This window comes from Strongylocentrotus purpuratus, unplaced genomic scaffold (genome assembly GCF_000002235.5).
Source record: "Strongylocentrotus purpuratus isolate Spur 01 unplaced genomic scaffold, Spur_5.0 spur5_scaffold_10, whole genome shotgun sequence".
In the NCBI taxonomy this organism is placed as follows: domain Eukaryota; kingdom Metazoa; phylum Echinodermata; class Echinoidea; order Camarodonta; family Strongylocentrotidae; genus Strongylocentrotus; species Strongylocentrotus purpuratus.
In genome coordinates, this window is record NW_022145595.1 from 27,054,261 (window position 1) to 27,075,761 (window position 21,501).

Sequence of the window (21,501 nt, forward strand, 5' to 3'; positions counted from 1 at the left end):
ATGCCTCCTCCATTCTAACATTTGTATCATGCCAGTTAACTAAACCTCTCTGAATTATATCATTTGCTCTATTAAACAAAATAGTGCAACAACATAAAAAAAAGCCAAATCAACATCTGTTGAATATGTCATCATGGATAAATTTCGTTAATTAAAACACTGATAAATTTACGGTCTCTATAAAGCATTCTGTGCTTCTCAATGGGAAGTATAAAAAAGGATGTCTAAGATTGACATGGATACCCTGTGTATAGAGCAGTTCATTCTTAAGTAAAACTCATGCTACTGCAAAACAATTCGATCAGGCAACACAACCTTGCAGAGGGCTTAATGATATTAAAAATGTTTAAACATGTGAATAATTGAATCTGACTCAATAGGAATTCTGCCTACAGAATACATTTAAACTATATCTATATCAATAATAATATGATATAGTAATCTCTTATGGATGGCCACCTTGCTAATTTGCAATATATAAATACAAAGAAACAACAAAATACAAAAAGAAAGTAATGATAATAAATAAATTAATTAATTAATGAATTACATGAATTCCTCTAGCAAATGGCCAATTACTAATATCCTAAATCTGATATTTATTTCTAAAGGGAATGATATTACACCTGTTGACCTCAACTTCATTCGCCTTGCTTTGAATAAACTGTGTTGAATGTGTAATAATTGAAAGTAATACTTGTTTCTAGACCTACTGGCCAGTATGCATGAAGGCATTATTAGTTTGGTCAAGGTTTACACCCTGACTAAAGTGGGGGGGGGGGGGGGATTTACTTCCCAATCTAATGGTGCAACAAGTGTCAGCCTCTTCTTCCTGTCAAAATTATTATAATTCTGTATAAAAAAAAAGGACAAACAGCAATCATGTCATTAAGGGGGTGTAAAAATGACATAGGGCATTGCCCTTCCGCCTCAAATGAATGACAATGACAAGAATGAATTTGTACGCCAGTACAATGTTTCCACAAAATAACATTTTACAATCATAATGCTCACTAGACTATCAAATAAAATATTTTCATATGACCATTTCATACAAACCAGTCCCCACAAATAGAAAATATATAAATTCATATTTGGATTAGCATACATAAATTAAGTAAATGTTATTAATACTTTTCACACATCAGCCCAACCACCATTGAAATGAATAAAAGATGATGTTCTAATGATGAACACAATAGAGAAATATTATTCACTAATACTTTATTTTTCATTTATGGAGGGAAAAACTCCATTATGGTTTTGAATAGTGTTTGCTACATGTATTTATCACAAAAGAAAAAGAAATACTTACAGGAGGCTTACAAAACTTGACATGCACATGTATAAATGTAGGTCTAGGGTTTAACAATTTAATAGAGTCCCTAACTTCCATGAGCTCATGTCATAATCTGCACATAACAGAGGTACCTACCTAAAAGGTCTTTAACATACAAATATTTAACATATATTGAGGGGTCAGTGACACAAAGACGTAACTCTATTTTGGCCATTTAAAAAAAAAAAAAATCAGTTTATGCGTCACTGAGCACTTGGGCCTTAAGGAGTTAAGTCTACGTTTCACTAGCCATTGACTTCAATGGGGGTGTTGGGTGGAGGTTAAGTCTTTGTGTTTCATGGAAAGCCCACATTTTTCTGAACATTTTGATATCAAATACTCATTTTGGCAAAATATGGAGTTACGTCATTGTGTCACTGAATTGTCTATATGTACCCCTAGGTGTGTCAAACCCTGGCGAAACTTGACTGAGTGAAATCACAGTGCACAAGAATGCAGGGCTTGTGATTGGCATCTAGTCTGAGTCAGTATGCAGTATAAACCCTTGGTGACAATTTTGAAACTTTGGGGGACAGGAGAACGATTTTAGGCACGCTAATGTCTAGGGCGCCTGTCAGAATTGAGCTCTGTATCAAGCGATTGTTTCCATCTAACATTTACCAGGTTGACCTTTTCCACAGACACATTACCTTGAGATAAGCTATCCTCTTACAGTTCTCATGGCTGTTTGATAATAATAATAATAATAATAATAATAATAATAATAATGGTGGCTTCTTATATCTAGCGCACATGTCCATCACGTTGTAGATCAATGTCTTGCGAAAGGACATTAGTGTCGCGACGGGACTTGAACCGCGGTCCTTGTGATCGACAGTCCGGCGACATATCCACTCGACCACGACACCTCTAAGTTTGATGGAAATTTACTACCATTTTGGTCTTCAACCATCCAAAAAAATCAAGAAAACAATTTCCCCTGAATCCATGACCTGTTAGGATACTTTGTGACCTTTAATCTTGTCCTAACAGAACCTGAGAAACTCTACACATAGCATGATTGCAAAGACTGTCAAGAAACCAACTCAAGGAAGATTTCATTACCCTGCTCTATTACTCATAAAACTATCTTTGATTATGTAATATATCATTGTAATTTTCATACATTTCAAAACGTGAAATAGTCGATTGATATTGCGTCAGGTTGACTTCTTGAAAGCTTGAGTAATTGTGTTACAATAAGTATTTCAAATGGCAAGCTACAAGTAAATGCTGTAGGTTTACTTTACACAGATATCATGTGAGTCATAAAGTAATTCACAAGTTGTAATATCAAGCAAAATATACATACTGGATTAATATAAAATGAGTTAATTACAGGTTAGTATTCCTAGACTATCAAACTACTAATTATATTTCATATTCACAATAATTCCTTATCTTCACATAAGTTGCAAAATGCACTCAAGGCAAGGGATTGCAATTTTCCTACAGTTTACAGAAAGTTTCAGTACAGTCAAAGCTACTGCTTAGAAGAAGGCTAAAACAAAATACATCTTAACTTTGTGGATATTTGTATGATTTTTTCTTCTTCTATTTGTTTTTTTTTAATTGTTTATTCCATAAGGTATTTCAATTTTAAAATGCACTTCTGAATACAATACATATATGTGATATTGTTGGGAGTATGGTAGTGCTTACATACTCAAAGATAAGGGAAAATCCAAAGAATCAAATGAATCAGACTACATTAAACTTCAGTAGAAAATGTACATTTTCAGCCATCTTTTAAAGGAGGTAGGACAGCCAACTTCTCTTTCTCTGATGCAGGTATGCCGCTATCTAAATGTATAACAAATTTTGCAGGTGAGGATAGCTGGATTTGGGAATAATATGTTTTCCAGTGATCAGTTTTTTTATTAAAGGTTATCCCTAAATGGATAATTTTCAAGGATACACTTGTATTTTCAAGTACCAAATGTTAAGATGCACAATGCATGACAGAATGCATAGGTAATGAGAGGAGATCCCTACTCAAGATTATCCCTAAATGGATAATATTCAGGGATACACTTGTATATTCAGGTACTGAATGTTTAAGATGCACAATTTTAAACAGAATGCGTAGGTGATGAAGGAGATCCCTACTCAAGAGACCTAGTATGCATTCTACTAGATCCAAAGCTTATCTACAGTAGCAATGTGACTGAATGCAATGAATAGGAGAAAGGATGACATGGGAAACTAGAAGAGAAAATAAAATAAATTATAGAACAGAACCACTGTAATTATTCCTCTAACATATTCATATTGCACCTAAAATTAATAAATTAAGACAGATTTCAGTCATTTCTAAACATCAGTTTTATGCAGGAAGAAATATTACAAGAAATTTACACTTCTTTCATTGATAGCACCTTTCGTCTAAATGTATATTTATGGGTACATTTTTGTTCTCGTTTAATACTTTTACATTTACACTACATTGTAAACAAATGCAAATTGAATAACAGAAGTATTGTCTAAATTAAAAAGAACGTCAAAACAAAAAGAAATTCTCAAATTTTAACAAAATGATAGTGTCATCATCACTCCCTTATAAATATTTGCATCTGTATTTATTAGGATGCTACTTCCTTCTTGAACCGTTTCTTATACCTTGTAACAATAAAAAAGAACAGCTAAGTCATCAAAACCCTCCCACCTTGTCTCATACTTTAATAAAGGAAAACAAAAATAACCTCTGAATTTCTATGTAATCCCAAATTCTCTTCTCTTTTTGCTATGATCCTTACAGGTACATTAATCCTTTTCAGTTTCATATCATTCTTTGGAAATTGCCTCTCATACAAAATATTCTTAAGCACAAAGTTCTTACATCGATAACGGTACAAAGTCTGGTGATTTGGTGTTCCTAACGGAAGAAGAGGAAACCCCAACGTATACTTGTTCAAAAGCAGTTTAGGAACCAAATTCAAACTTGAAAGCTTGAGCTTTCTGAATGTTTGCACAGCAGTACAAACTAACCAACATTGCGTTTGAAGATGTTTGCACCACATTACAAACTAACCAAAGTTGCGGTTGAAGATGTTTTGCACCGCAGTACCAACTAACCAAGGTTGAGTGCAGTTGCAGATGTTTGCATAATGGTACAAACTAACCAAGGTTGGGGTTAAAGATGTTTGCACCACGGGTACAAACTAACAAAGGATGCGATTGAAGATGTTTGCACTACAGTACAAACTAACGAAGGTTGCGTTGAAGATGTTTGCACCACAGGTACAAACTAACCAAGATTGCGGATGAAGATGTTTGCACCACAGGTACAAACTAACCAAGATTGCGGATGAAGATGTTTGCACCACAGTACAAACTAACCAAGGATGCGGTTGAAGATGTTTGCACCACATTACAAACAAACCAAGGTTGCGGTTGAAGATGTTTGCACCACAGTACAAACTAACCAAGGATGCGGTTGAAGATGTTTGCACCACAGGTACAAACTAACCAAGATTGCGGATGAAGATGTTTGCACCACAGGTACAAACTAACCAAGATTGCGGATGAAGATGTTTGCACCACAGTACAAACTAACCAAGGATGCGGTTGAAGATGTTTGCACCACATTACAAACAAACCAAGGTTGCGGTTGAAGATGTTTGCACCACAATACAAACTAACCAAGGGTGCGGTTGAAGATGTTTGCACCACAATACAAACTAACCAAGGGTGCGGTTGAAGATGTTTGCACCACAATACAAACTAACCAAGGGTGCGGTTGAAGATGTTTGCACCACAATACAAACTAACCAAGGGTGCGGTTGAAGATGTTTGCACCACATTACAAACTAACCAAGGGTGCGGTTGAAGATGTTTGCACCACAATACAAACTAACCAAGGGTGCGGTTGAAGATGTTTGCACCACAATACAAACTAACCAAGGTTGGGGTTGAAGATGTTTGCACCACAGGTACAAACTAACCAAGGATGTGGTTAAAGATGTTTGCACCACAGTACAACTAACCAAGGTTGCGGTTGAAGATGTTTGCACCACAGTACAAACTAACCAAGGGTGCGGTTGAAGATGTTTGCACCACAATACAAACTAACCAAGGTTGGGGTTGAAGATGTTTGCACCACAGGTACAAACTAACCAAGGTTGGGGTTGAAGATGTTTGCACCACAGGTACAAACTAACCAAGGTTGGGGTTGAAGATGTTTGCACCGCAGTACAAACTAACCAAGGTTGCAGTTGAAGATGTTTGCATGTCACAGACCACACACACAGAAACTTGTTGATCAACAAAATACCACCTTGAAATAAAGCCTTCCTGCATACAAATTTGGAACTTTAGCATCCTGCCACAGAGTTGTAAAGTGTGTAAATGAAAAAATCAGTGCTTCAAGGAGCTATCGGGCAGGTTCAAACATAACAATTGTGGACAGTTATCTTCAAAACAACTATCCCCAAGGCTTGTAGAGCGGTTGTAAACAAAACAGGCAAAGCTGACGTGTGGAACACCGCTGAAGTCCTTTCACATGTTTGATGGCTTGTATGTCTAGCTTAGGGTCTACAGTTATCATACACCACATAATAGTTTCAATGTTTTACTTGGAATTCATGACCTCAAGTCCATATCTTGGCTAGATATCGGCTCCAGGCAATGGTTTGAAGTTCATCAGTTTATTCTTGAGACTTTAAATCCCTGAACAGTAGCTCATTCATCTTGACCCGAGAGTTGCTGCTGCCTTTGGGTAGGTTGCTGAAGGGTTAAACTCTCTGCCGTCTCTACCACAGGTTGGGGCGGAGTCACGCACATCACATTCACCCCTATTTGCATTGGGAAAGGGGCGTGTCGGTCAATGTTTAATACCACAATCTCCTGCAAAAAACAAAGAATTGCCATAATAATCATAACAAATTCATCCATCCACTTTCATGAGGCATATGTAACTTGCAAAGAAGGATTTACAAGAAAAATATTAAGGTTTAATTTTCACTTTCATGAGGCATATGTAACTTGCAAAGAAGGACTTCCAAGAAAAGTACTCAGGTTTAATTTTCACTTTCATTAGGCATATGTAATTTGCAAAGAAGGATTTACAAGAAAAATATTAAGGTTTAATTTTCACTTTCATGAGGCATATGTAACTTGCAAAGAAGGATTTACAAGAAAAATACTTAGGTTTAATTTTTCTTTTGAGGGTACAACCAGGGGTACCAACGATGTAATATATATGTCATTGCACACTTTCAAACTATTGCCTCTCGTTATTAATCACCCCCTGAGATGCTGTAAGACCACACTAAGCATGCAATTCCATTTGGACCGAGACTAATCAATGTCCTGCCAAGATGGATGGACAGTAACCTGAAATTTGCTTCTGTGATGATTCACTCTGGCTTTACTCCTTCAAAGGTGTAAGGTTAGGGTTTAGTCCAGGGTTGACATTTCAAATTGAGGTTAATCATCATTGAGCAATGGTCCCAGAAGCAAGTGCCGTTCAACCAGGGCCCCATTTCACAAAACTTCATCAGTGAAAAATTACAGTTTTTGTTATAAGCTACTGAAATCCTTGCTACTGATTGGTTATCAGCACATTTGTCACTGATTTTTGTCATTTGTCATAGAAAAAGAAAAGGCTTTGTAAAACAGGTCCCTGGGTCCTGTTTCATAAAACTTTTTATCTATAACAAATGCTAACTTTCTATGACAAATGTGCTCTCAGCCAATCAGATGCCATGATTTCAGTAGCTTATAACAGTAGCTTGTAACTTGTTATTGATAAAAGGCTTTATGAAAAAGGGTCCTGGTGGACACCTCCATCCATCTCTTGACGGGACTCACTCACCTCATCTTTGTGTAGCGCCAGTGGAGTTAAATCACTCAGCTTCTGATACAAGATCTGACCCTGACTGTCATAGGAAACAACTCTTATTCTGCGGGAGAAAAGAAAACCCAGCATTAAAGATAAAGTTGAGTTCTGGTCGCGATTGATTTGTGAAAGAAACGGTGTGAAATCGCTCAGAAAAGGTTGATCGTCTAGCATATAAGTATTGATGTGTACTGCAAGGTTCTGAAATCATCAAAATGATAAGAAATTTGGTCCAGTCTTGGTAAAGTTACAAGCACTATACACAGAAATATGTATACGGGACTACATAAACATGTGGCATAAAAATCCTTCCCGATTTGTATGCTGTTACATGCCATATTTAGAATATTAAGGCATTTGAAGAGCCATGCTTTTCAGGAATTTTTTTTATCGGATGTTCTTCCACACTTGCATATTTTTCACCCCTTCCTAGAACTCAACCTTCTTTTTAAAGGTCATGTACAATGTTGGTAAGCCTCAAAACTTCTCGGTAAGATTTCTATGATTTTAAAAGATGAATAACAATACACAAGCACTAAATTATTAAGGTCTCAGGTTTCTTCTTTTTCAAGCGCAATATTAAATGAATGAGAGGTACACTTAACAAGTAATTCTAAGCCCACTACATAATCCAAAAATATCAGACATACCTAAACATGATATTTCTGCTATTCTGTAGGCTGACACTAGCTGTGACAGGATGAGTACCCGTATTCCGCCTCAAAATTATCAATCTAGGTTTCAAAGAAAAGAAAACATAATATCAATTACCAAGATGGGGTATAAAGGGGTTGATATATATACACCTGTGTTAAAAACAAGAAATCACCCAAAATGTAGGACATTTTCAATACATTCAACAACATTACCTTTTGAAAGGTACAAGCATTAAAATGACATTTTTATTGCACAATCTAAACATTCTAAAGTTGTTGATTGGGCCCCGAGCGCTGTTTCATAAAACTTGTTATCAATAACAAGTTACAATAACTGTTGAAATCGTAGCATTTGATTGGCTGAGAGCAAATTTGTTATAGAAATTTAGCACGTGTTATGGATAACAAGTTTTATGAAACAGGCCCCTGGTAAAACGAAACATAATATGTGAATTGTTTTTTATCAGAGCTTGATAAAGTTAACTCATCCCATACCTAAATAAATCCATTTGCCATCTTAAACCTTTTATTGTGTGAATTTTTTTTAACACAACCCATCTCCTCCCTTCAACTACATAACTTTTCTTTATATAATTTATGATCTATTGTGTACACCCTTTTACTATGCAGCTTTCATATATGGAGAAGCTTTTATGCAACGGTTCGTTAAGGCTATGTATAATCGTCCTATGCCACATTGTATGTACCATAGCATCATGAAGTTGTGTAATCTATAAAATTCTATTAAGATGCCATGATGAATTTACATACAAGTTTAATAACATTTAATATTTCTTTAATCTCAAGAATGTCAAATTCCTGTTATAATTTTGAATTAATTGTATGCGCCTTGAGCATCTCTAGAGATGGATATGTTGCGCTTGTTAAATATTGTTATTATTATTATTAAATGTTTCATTGGGTTATTTAAACTTACCTATTTGTAAATGTGACAAGAAGATCAACTCCAAAATTGAACCCTGTCCACCTCCAGCAATACTGCAAGAATAAAGGAAAGAGAAACATAAAGAACATTTTCAGAAAGAAGAGGAAACCTGAAACATAAACAGTCGAACCTGTCTATAGCGACCTCCCAAGGGAAACACAAAAAGTGGTCTTTATAGACAGGTTCCTTTAGTACATGTTTCAATGAGAAACCTTTTTCGATGGACACAAAAAATTTGGTCTATGTAGACAGGTGGCCACTAAAGCAGGTTTGACTGTATATCAATGCCCAAATGCAGACACAAAGAACTAACTAAACCCTAGGGTATTTCATTCCTTAAACCAGTATTCTTCAAAAACATATTTGAAATATTTCACAGGTCATATCATGTGGACATGCTGACAAATTGGTGATACATCAAAGACAAAAAGGGGTGGAGCTTGTAAAAGGGGCATGGCCATACCTCTGCATCTTTTTTGATGATTCGTCCACATCTCATACTGAGCTGATCAAACTGATCTGCAGAGACCGTCTCATCCTTCGGCCTGTGAAAAAGAGATATAATACTTCTTTTATAGAGAAAACATAAGAATTGAGCCCCTTATTTGACCCTATACTTAGCCAAGATATTGTAATACTCAATACAGCCAATCTTTCATAACACTAATGCATGTATGTGGGTCAAAAGAGATACATGGTGATAAAATACCTCCTCTACTATCTGCACTAATGTTAGTGACCTGTACATGTACATTAGGAGATGATGAATACACTACACATCATTTTAAATGAAATTAAAGGTGGTACATGTATGCATATATCTATTTTAAAAATAGTTTTGAATGGTTTTGCCTCTCCTGTTTTTCCTGGCATCTATAAGCATGTCAGTTCCATAATTTGATTAAAACAATTATTGTCAAAATGTGTCATGTTTGGTAAAAATATTAATTTTGCACTTGTCTATCTTGATGAGGTTACAAGTAAGGCCTAACATAGAAGAAGATGTATTGCCCTTTAGGTGCCAAAACATGTGCCGGTCGGTCGAACCCAAATGCTCACCCTAGGTCCTGGCCATGCTCCACGGCTAACATGTGCTGCCATTGCTGTCTGTAAACTGGCAGTAGAAAATCTGAAAGAAACCAAACAACATTCAGTTTAACATTGGAAATTCCTTGTATGGTTGGTACTAGCACTTTAACTCGATTCTCACATACATTTATTGTATGTTTACTATAATCTATTTTCTGCCCCATCTTGAGAACTTTCAGCACTTTTGGGATGAGTCTCAAGTCTCATGCATTTTTTTGAGAATGAGATCTACCCTTATGTTTATATTTTCACTAGACTTGCACATTCACTCATATGATTTGCAAAAGTTACTTAAAATATCAGAATTACTAATTAGATTGACATAATAAATGTTGTAATTGAGATCACACGGTAGTGCCCCTGGGGGGTGTTTCACAAAGATCCTAAGTTAGACTTAACAATTATGGAAAGCTGTTAGTATCTACATGTATGAAAATATTGTGTAAAAGTTATGTACAATGTCGATTCAAATCTTTCAAATTTTCTATTGTCGAGGAGATTTCATGTTCTTGATGTGGAATTTATACAAGGTCTAAAATACTTGAATTTTCGCTTATGAATATATTTCATTTTAAGGCTACAAATGGTTCTGCATAATTTTTAAGTCTAACTTAGATTTAAGTTCAAATTAGGAGCTTTGTGAAACACCCCCTGGTCGACAGGAGGCTTACGTGCTTGAGTGATGCATGATAGTCAAACTTTACCTTGCATAATAATCTTGTCATCTTCTACATGTCTACAAGAACTTGGCTCATTGATGATACTTCCTAGCCTCAGCACAGAGAAGAGACGAGCGTAGGGCGCCCCCACGTCAGACTTCAGAAAACAACCTGCATCTGTGAACCACAGGAAAGACAGAAACAGAGGCAGAAGCAGAGGAAAGAGGCAAATGGAAAGATAGATAGATGGTGAGAAAATAAATAAATAACAGACAGAATGTGAGAGATATACGCAAAACAACACACAGTAGGATAGATGAATAATCAAAATTTAATTTGTTCACTAGGACATGTAACACCATTATGTCATACAGTTCTTGATACATGAATACCTCAAAGGAGCACCTCCTCCTCCTCCCCCCTTTCTCCCTCCCTCCTCCCTCCTTCCTCTATCTTTGCTTTAACCATGTACCTGTACTCTTAACTTACTATATCTCCTGAAGTATTTATCAGCTTCTCTTCCGAGCATCTTGGAATCTCCCTGCCATGAAGGTGTCAGCTTCAAGAACACATACTGAAAAACAAACACAATAATTATCACTGTTAACCAACACATGATCTACATACCTTTTATTTCATTTCATCGATTTCTATTAATCTTTTATTAATTTTGTATTTAATTTATTTATTGTTATAACTATACTTATTTTCTTGGGCAGGAAGATAAATTGTAGATAACCTAACAAGCTCCCAATAAGAACGAATCATGCTTACACTAATGACAATTAAAACATTTTCTTGAGAAAAAAAAATTGCACCAGAAAATAATATATCATTGCTCTGGGTCTGTTCTTGTGTAACTTTGCAATAGAGACATGTTTACACTCTCATGGCCATTGTTCAAATATGCCCATATCCCATGTGCCTTGTCTAGTGCTTCATTTATAACTTTGTTTGTGATGAATTGATGTAATACATGCCATGTAACTTGTCTGACGGGAGATTTTTTTTATCTCTTTACTCGTCAGGGGTCAAAACCCTATAGACTGTCACACTGTTTTGAGTATATGGAACATTTACATGTACTTGTGACAAGAGTTAACTGTGGCAGGCCAGTATTTCGTCGGCCGGCTGGCAGAAGGGCGTTAGCGCGTGAGCTGCTCTAAAAACTATTTTTTAAATTATTTGCATTTAAAGATTTGTTTTATATTTAAACTGCTTTCTGCCCCGAAAATTGTTTTAAAACATAAAAGACTAATCGAAATGTTATAGTAGAACACGGCCACAATTTTTTTCTTCAGAAATAAGTAAGTTTTATAAAGTTTGAGGCGATTTAGTGCTAACACTCTTCTGCTTAAAGTTTCATTTTTTACCTGAAATTCGAGCTAATGCCCTTCTGCCAGCCAGGCCAGTATTTGTTCTACTAGTCAATCTAAGCCTGTAAAGAGTTAACTTCATGGACTCCCTGAATTCTAATCTCACCTTTTTGACCATTGAGTAGACATCCATCTCCACTTGTAGCACAAAGAGGTTGGGAGATTGGATAACTTTCTCAAATAACTCAGAGCTGTAGCGTCAGGGCACACATGAGAAGTAGGAGAGAGAAGAAGAAGAAAAATACAAGAGAGAGAGAGAGAGAGAGAAAGAGAGAAAGAGACAGAGAGAAAGAGAGATAGACAGAGAGCCAGAGAGAGAAAGAGAGGGAAAAAGAGAGAAAGAGAGATAAAGAGAGAAGGGAGAGAGAAAGGGAGAGAGAGAGAGGGGGATATAAACAGACAGATAAAGCGAGGAAAAACAGAATGGATATTTTTTTAAGGGAGAGGAGAAACAAAAACAAAAATACTGTTTAAAGAAATGTGTCATTATAAAAGACTTTACAAAGTTCTAATGTATATGAATGAACTCCCCTTTACTTGGAGTACCTCGCACAAATGGTGTGACATTCTAATGTCTAAGATCAAGTCACAGCACTGATACACATATCCTCCATGACAGCCAGAAGGGTATAAGAGTATATCTTTTAAACAGGGGTGATTGTGAGCACTAAAAAAAAAAAGATTCTCTGAGAGAGGAAAAAAAAAAACTTTAACCTCTTGAGTCCCTTGAGTAAAAAAAAGGATTTGTGAACAAAAATGGCATCTAACAACATTTCCCGCCTTTTGAGTAAAAAAAATTGGGAACAAATAGGGGGAAATTGGAGAGAAAAAAAAAATTGGTAAAAAAAAAATAATAATCAGGAAACCGATTTAAATTGGGTAATTATCAGGCCTGTTTAACACCCTGCTGGGTCTATTAAACAAAGCAGTAACTCACCTAAGTTCCCTTAGTAATGTTGGTTTCTGTGCAACCATCAAATTCAGCTCCAACCACTCAAAGCAACTACATTTAAATGAATTAAAAGAAATACAATTAAAAGATAAATACACACCATTCTGAAGAAAAAAATTCCTTCTGTGGATGAGTTGCACATTTAACTATTTCAAACATGCACAAGAGGGAATAGAAATTACCCTGAAAATTTCCTTACCTGGTAATTATCTACAGTTTAAGTGATTTTTTAAAAAATCCTGTTAATAGAATTCATGAAGAATTTTACTTATCTGCTCCTATTGTCTCTGTTCTTTTGTTTGTTTTGTTTTAACTCACATATTTTCAATCTAAGCCATAAAAATGAAATCCAGAGGAAATATATTAACAGAAATCCATGTTATCTTAGAATTAATAACAATCTCATGAATAGTGGGAGACAGAGAAGGTGATAAGACAAATATCTAAAAGTGGTGCATCTTTGCAATCTAACTTACCTAATACAGGTGTTTAAATGCAGAATACCCTATCATAAACCAGTGCAATATATTAAATGTATTAGGGTTGAATTGAACTGAATTGAATTGAATTCATTCCAAGTTTGCATTGAAAATACTGAAACACAGTTATATACAAAAGTAAAAGTATAACAAGTAAACAAACATCAAATACATGCAAATTAAGAAGATAAAAGGGGTTGGGGTCAGGGTAAAGATTAGGGTTAGAGTTCGGGTTAAGGTCATGCAGGGCTAGGCCCTAGGATAGGGCTCGGTGGGGTTACCTAGTCTGCAAGCTCAGACCTTAATTTGACACTTTACAACAATTCCTAAAGCCTTGAGCAAAGCCGACATCTGTCAGTTTCTGATTGTGTCAAGTACATAGGCTATTGGAGTCTCAACTTGCAGACACTGTTACTTGCAATGATAGACAAGGGTTTGTCCCTGCAAACTAGGAGTTACCTGTGTGGGGGTATTTGTAGTGGATTGTAATTTGCGACCTGCAGATCGCAAACATGCTCTCAAACAGTCCTTTAACACGCTCTTCTAGGGGAGCGATCATTTACTACCTGTTCATCAAGACTGTGGAATGGTCTCCCCCAAATTTTTTGCTCTTGCCACCAGTTATCCACTTTCAGAACTCAACTTAAGACGTACATATTCAGATTGCTTACAATAAGTCACTGCTTTTTTATCTTTCCCAGTTAGAATCATGAACATACAATCTTGGTAGTTTTTTTTCAGTCTCATCAGTGCCTTTTATTAGGTAACTAGATATTGGCACTTTATAAATACTTTAATTGGATTGGATTGGATAAATGTTGATAATACTGACCTCTTTGCCACTTGTTGTAAGCCATAAGATGTTGCTGCTGAATGGTAGCTACATACTGTCTTGGGACTAATGGTTTCAGTCATAATATCAGCACACTGTTGGATAAGTCCTTCCTGAATTATAGAAAGAACAAATATTTACATATTTAAATTATTGAGATTCATTTAAAGCCCCACTGCACTACTTATAGCTACTTGCACCCTCTATATAGCAAACAATGCTGAAGCGGTGCCTGTTGGTCCCCATGATCCTCTTTTTCTTATGTTAATTGAGAGCTGATTTGATGAGATAACCACCCATCAGTGACCTTGCAGGGAGGTCTAATCCCTCTGGCCAAATTAGACAGCATTCAAATATTGGGAATATTCTTTTGTGGCATGAAACCTTTGTGCATCTTAACCACTCATACAATTGGCAAACATTTAATCAACAGCAAAGTTTCTGACTTCACAAATTTACCTTGGTCCACTTGACCAAATATTGCATATAGGCAGCCCATAAATAATAACGTGGGGAAGTTTCCCAGACTACAGGACCCTGTATCATAAAACTTGTCATCACTATAAACCAACTACGATAACAGATACAACTAAACGCTACTGAAGTTTGTGCATTTGAGTGGCTGTCAGCAGAATTGTCATTGGATTTTGGCAATGGTTATATAAAATCTATTTTCTGATCATGGCCCTAAATAGACTTACTAGTTGAAGAAGTGAAGCGGCGGCAAGCACGGAAACAACCTTGACAGGTTCTATGAGTACGTCATCTCTGTATAACGAGCCAAGGGCGATCTGTAAGGCTGGGAAATCAACAAGTCAAATCAAGAAGCTTTTAGGATCTTTGAGATTGGCATCAAAGTTAGACTTGAACAGAGTTTCTTGTTTGCAAATGTATTTGGATTAATATCTTGGGTGCTGAAGTGTATCAGCAAAAAGTAAATGATATTAAACAATTCAATTAAATTAAATTAAATTTTATTTCACATTTATTTAAACACATCTGAAGATATTCAAACAAATCAGTATATATAAACAAGTCTGTAGCCTACTGTAAATTTATTTAACCCTACCCTGGAACTTAGACCATAGACTAACTACTTTTTTCAAACCCGACTTCCGACAAAAGTCGAAAACCAGTGTCAGGATTAAATTTTAGTATAATACAGTGCGTCCCAGAAAAAACGAAACCGAGAACTATTGACGTTTTATCATAACTTGGTCACATTTATAATTAATAAATGATACATACTTGGAAAGCTTAGATCCTCCTCTTTCATTTGATGCAACTCATATGATGCATATTTCACGCATGAGTGATTAAAATCAATTTGAAGAGAGGAAACCAAAAAGTCATTTGGCGAACGGTACCTGAATTTCAACGAGAAAATCACATTTCTAGAAAGTTGAGTATCTGTCCTTTCATTTGACACCTCAATCAGGAAAAATGAGCAAGGAATGACAAATTTCTGTTTGTTTAAAGTAGTGCTTGCATTTCCATAATTTTATCAAACGAATTCATTTTCACTGGCTGCCTGCCTTAGCAACACACGGAATTAAGAAAAGACTTAACTTCATTTCGTTGACAATCAGTAGTAGACGAAAGACTTCATGCATGGCTGATTGTCAACGAAACGGAGTTAAGTCTTTTGTTAATTCTGTTTGTTTTTACGGCAGTCAGCTAGTGAAAACGAATTTGTTTAATCAAATTATGGAAATGCAAGCACTACTTTAAAGGTAATACAAAGTTTGGGGAATTTTAGAAAATTGGATGGTGGTGATTCTTTTCAATTTTGATATATTTGGATGCCCCTGTGGATTTAATATAAGCAATAGAAAATTTAGCCCCTAAAACACTTCTGCTTTCGAGAAAAATCGAATATAAAAATTTACCGGTGCTCCCGGTAAATCCTGATAAATTTCAAATAGCGCCGTATGGCCGTACAATGGTAGATGCGACCATGAACATTGCAGAATATGTAGTTGTGATATATAATTTCCAAACGGGAATAGCTAATCGGTCAATTTTAGTCAAGAAACATTGTTTTATAGCTTAATTAATATCTTGACCTTAAGAGGGAGCTATACACCATAAAGAGTCTATTATTTATAATTTCATAACTTTAGAATTGATTTCAACCGCGACAAAGATCACTGAATATTGTAGGATCGCTTATGCTTCCAATATGTTGATTTGAACCAAATTCATGACCTCATACCAAAACTTTGTATTACCTTTAAACGAACAGAACTTTGTCATTCCTTGCTCATTTTTCCTGATTGAGGTGTCATAGGAAAGGCCAGATACTCAACTTTCTGGAAATGTGATTTTCTCTTTGAAATTCAGAAACCGTCCGCCAAATGAGTTTTGGTTTACTCTCTTCAAATTGATTTTAATCACTCATGCGTGAAATATGCATCATATGAGTTGCCTCAAATGAAAGAGGAGGATCTAAGCTTTCCAAATATGTGTAATTTATAAATTATAAATATGACTAAGTTATGATAAAACATCGATAGTTCTCGGTTTCGTTTTTTCTGGGACGCACTGTATTGTCCTTAGAGTTTACAAGTTATTCTTCTTTTAAAAAACTTATTGTCTTTAATAATCCTATATGCGTATGATGTGGTATTAGATTTAAATTACAGTATATTAAATTTAAAGTCTTGTTTAATTTTTGTTTAATGTTTAGCTTATTAATGCTTGAATTTAGCATGAACATGTAATTCAGAAGCTATATTAAATGTTGTAAATAAGAGTGACATTGACTTACCCTCTTTATCAATGTTTGTGTCTGGTACATCAATATCTATCTCGGTGAGCTTTGATTCTCTCCATGACCCATTGAACATACTCGCAAAGTAACTCGACTACGTACAAAATTAAGATACAAGAAAAGACAAGATTTAAGGTTGAATACCAATAGTTATACTCTACAAAAATAAAAATTCAAAAAATTAGAAATGTGTATACCTGATGTATATGCTCTATACATGTGTTTGAATGAAGAATGGACCTGTAATTAACCTTGTTGGAAAAACATACCCAAGCTTTTGACACACTCTTATATATATGTAAATGATGGCAAGTATAGGAAGAAGTATCTAGTGTAACAAAGGCCCTATGTGCACTCACTGATTTGTGTGTTAAAAGATACAGAAAAATGTAAGGTACCGGTATACTACAATTAAGTGATTTCATTTTTGTCAAGATTTGTTCTCTTTCATTCTTGTTGATTACCATATTTGCCGGCGTAAAGGCCGCAGTATTTTTGGAAGAGAAAATATCAAAAAGTCGGGGTGCGGCCTATGCGGCGAAAGAGTAAAAAAAAAAAAACTAAGTCAAAACCAGCACAAATTTGCACATATGGGACTGAGAACGGTACAATAATTATACCACTATGGTATAGGACATTTCCACACATCTTACCGACAATTTTATCTTGCATTGTTGACATGAAGACGAAAATAAACTCCCAAAAACAACATCTGCCGATAGATCTTGATCTAAGTTCGTGCCAATGCATTGCAAAAGTAAAAGAAGGGCCCGTTAAACGGAGCTGCCGCGAAGCATCCAGCACGCGAAGTCGCTATTTTGGGCGAGCAGTCTAAGGTGGTGATTTTAGTCACATCAACATTTGTACGCAAGAGATCAAATCAAATATTTGCCGGCAAATACGCTATGTGGATTACTGCCCACGTAAAAACAAGTCTTAAAGCCCCTCTAAAGTGTTGAGAGCCCCAAATTTAACAAAAATTGGATGGCAAAAAACTTCATTAAAATTGTATCATAATGTGAATGAGAATGTCATTTAAAACACACTTCTACAAAGATCCCCCCCCACCAAAAAAAAAAGTGCTTGAAGACAAATATTGATAAAGAATGCATAATTTGGGTTTTCTGCTGTGTGCAGAAAACAAAAAGTGTATATTCTTTCATCAACATTAGACTTCAAACACATTTGTTTTGAAAATCCTTGAGAAATGTGTCTTAAATGACATCCTCTTTCACATTATGATACAATTTTAGGGAAATTTTGCCATCAAATTGTTGGGGGCTTTCAACACTTTAAAGGGGTTTTAAAATCTCCACACAATATCACAACTTGAGTTAAACACTGAATAGAATACAAACCTGACAAAGATATATCTTGTGAAGAGGCCAGTCCTTCCCTAGGGCATGTATTGAGATGTCAGAATTCTCCCCATTCACAAACAGTGCATTGTAGATGTACTTGGAAGTGGACTTCATCTTTTTTCTGAAATAATAAATAAGTTTATTTTAAAGGGGTACAATTGCAACAGCTATTGGCAAGACTACAGCAAGATCAAGTTACTTTCAAGATCTCTTGTTCTATTGTCCATTACACGATCAACATCCTGGTAAAGTTTCCGAGGAGCTGTAATTGGAGGAGCAGCAATTGGAATTACTGCACCAAGTAACAAGCAACAAGTACATGTCGGCAAATGAAATTAAGCCACAAAAAACTTGATCCACATTACACACCTACTCTATTTCGAGTACAGGAAAAATCCAGGCTTTTTTAGTGTTGGCGATATGAACCAATATTTTGGTAGCCAATTTTTTTTCTTGGTCGAGTTGTAATTTTTGCTTAGAGATTCGAGCACTGGCCCACTACCCGTGGCCAAGAAAGGCAAATAAAGGATATGAAGCAGCTCTTTGACAATAGATTTCAATTTCAATTTTCTCTGATATTGGTGAGTTAAATAAATTGTATTTTCCTGCTAATTGGATGTCATCAATTGTCACAAAAGTGCAGATTTTGAGTGAACCCTGGTGAGTTTTGCACAATGGTATTTAAGAGTTAAACTGATAACGTCATTACTAGCTTGTAGCTCGCGCACAGGTTTTCCTTCATAATTATTTGGCCTTCGGCGTAGACTAGAAGGGATAGAATTTAGAATAGAATAGAGTTTAAAATACGGCTGCAAGATTTTGAACTGCATGTGCACGAAGATTTTTAGCTCTTTGTTACGCACATGCACGATACCATGTAACATACGAGAAGTCTGCATAATTTTGGACTGATAGCTTCAGTTTGAGGTGCAGGACTATAGCGTAGAGATGGTACTGAGCGTTGACGTCGACATCGAAGCCCTACACGAAGGTTTCCCGATGTCGGATGTGATCAGAGCTACCAAGTATCTCGCAGTAGACGTGACATCACGCATTTCGAGGATCTGAAAATGCTCTTACGCACAACGCGCGTGCTAGATTTTGAAAAAACGCAATACCTTCCTACGTGTGTTATAGTACCCTCGCACTCGCGCGCCTAATCATGAAAGTGTCACGCATTGCCGATCTTTGAACTGGTCTTGGCGTCTCTGTGTCTGTGTGATCCAAATTCAGGTGGAAAATGCAATATATGATTAGACCTATGATTAAAATTAGTAAACAACTGGGCTAAAAATCCTTTGCTAAGGATGGATATTAAACTGCTAAAAAGATGGATACGGAACTACACTAGCGTCATTTTATCTAGGGTCTAGTCTAGATCTAGACAGCAATAACCATCTGATTTGGGTCATTTCTTTAATAAAACTGACATTTGTTGTCATTCCCCAATACAGATGGCAACCCAGAGATCTCGTACCGTGGGGGTGGCTATGTACATATTTTCATCCACGACATTTTCTCCCCGATTTTCTTTATTTAGATCTAATTTCCTGATTTCTAAATCAGATGTAAATTAGGTCGGTATGTCATTTGTCCTAATTACAGTTATCAAAATTTGATAACTCAATATTAAATGGATAATTTACGGACTTACTTATATGAATTATCCAATTTGTATCTCAGAACCGCGAAGCAGTACGTTCATGCATTCGAAATATTACCCGGCGGCCGATATATTTCCGGGTCCACCTACCAAAACATAGCCAATGGCCAATCAGAGCACTCGTTTCGTGGGAGTTCGTTGGTCAACCCGGGCCGACTCGTAAGTAGCTACGGTAGCTATTGGACGTTCGAAAAGAAAAAATGAATATTCATCAACTAAAACCAAGACGGATAATGTTGACGACGAGACTTTCTCGGATTAATCATTAATTTAGGATCTAAATGAGCAAGCTATCGTAAGTCAAATAAGCTCTATATAGACCCTATGTTATATTTTTAATTTGTGTTATAATTGCAGCAGTTATGAGGATGTAAAGAGTGAAAATCTCGTTGCATATCTTATTCATCGCGGTCCGGTCGAACCGAACCATTTGTTCCGTACAGTCCCGTACAGTCCCGGATAGGCCATACTTCAGTCTCTATAATCGGAGGTCTAGTGGAGCCAGACGTAGTCTCAGTGGAACAACCGACGATTAGAGAGACTGAAGTTTTCGGTCTAGTCTAGATCTAGATGATACGTATTGACTTTGCCATTGAACTTAAGTTGCACTTAAGTTAAGTAGTCTAGGACCTCTCTCACTTAAATACAAAGCCACTCGAGCGGATCGGCCAATGAGAACGCATAAACTTACTGCACAGCGCTTAATGCGCAAAGTTCTACTAATTCAGCTACATACAATTCATAATCATCTTTACACATTAACAAAACACCATTCCATACGGGTGGGACTGTATCAAAAGTACTTCCTATTCGTGTTCTATTTACCGTTGCGGGGTGTGTAGAACTTCATTTGCCTCACTCTCGTCATCACTGTCATCTTCGTTAAGTGTTCTCTTTCTTCCTTTGATATCAGAAACTCTAGGGGAACGTGTGTAACCAGAAAAAGTGGAACCCATTTCAGTTGAACTAAGAATTTCCTTTCACAAGAGACATTTGATATGTTGTTTATTTACGAAATGTTTTTGTTTTCTCGCTTGGGTTTTTTTTCCAGCGAAGTTCGCAGCCCGAAACAATAGAATTCGCGATATGGCGTCTTCGAACAGAAAAACAGAAAATGAATGACGGTGATAAAGAGAAGAAAAATTAGATAAAAAAAGATAAATTAGATAAAATTAGAGTCTCGAATGTGAAAATAAAACGTGGCATACTATATAGCAGAAAAAATAACTTATAAACTTGTACATTTCAAGCGTTGAAAACGTCTAATTTCAATTTAAAGGTGAGATTATGATACACCCATTTAGGAAAACGCGAGTCTACGGAGTTTCGCTATACACAATATATATATTTTATATTATATATATATATATATATATATATATATATATTTTTTTTTTGGGGGGGGGGGGAGGGGGGAAGAAAAACCGAGCGTCAAATTTGAAAGAACACTGTAATGACAAAATCATCTTTGTTTGATCAAAATCGGTTCAGAGACGGCTGAAATATCCGTAGATTTAACCATTTCTAATATTTGTGG

The 21,501-nt window shown here is 36.0% G+C and overlaps 1 protein-coding gene across 1 annotated transcript; it reads right to left on the reverse strand.

Moving 5' to 3' along the window:
• Nucleotides 1–5,239: 5,239 nt before the first annotated feature.
• LOC579318 (germ cell-less protein-like 1) lies at nucleotides 5,240–21,037 on the reverse strand. The gene is made up of 15 exons (XM_030979932.1): nucleotides 20,790–21,037; nucleotides 18,299–18,422; nucleotides 16,938–17,034; nucleotides 14,869–14,966; nucleotides 14,168–14,280; nucleotides 12,842–12,907; nucleotides 12,011–12,095; nucleotides 11,018–11,102; nucleotides 10,574–10,705; nucleotides 9,840–9,909; nucleotides 9,244–9,325; nucleotides 8,772–8,833; nucleotides 7,829–7,912; nucleotides 7,155–7,242; nucleotides 5,240–6,184 (listed from the first exon to the last, which is right to left on the reverse strand). Exons 1-15 carry the CDS (start codon nucleotides 20,918–20,920, stop codon nucleotides 6,020–6,022), a joined length of 1,482 nt encoding a protein of 493 aa, XP_030835792.1. The 5' UTR covers nucleotides 20,921–21,037; the 3' UTR covers nucleotides 5,240–6,019.
• Between the last annotated feature and the right edge of the window lie 464 nt (nucleotides 21,038–21,501).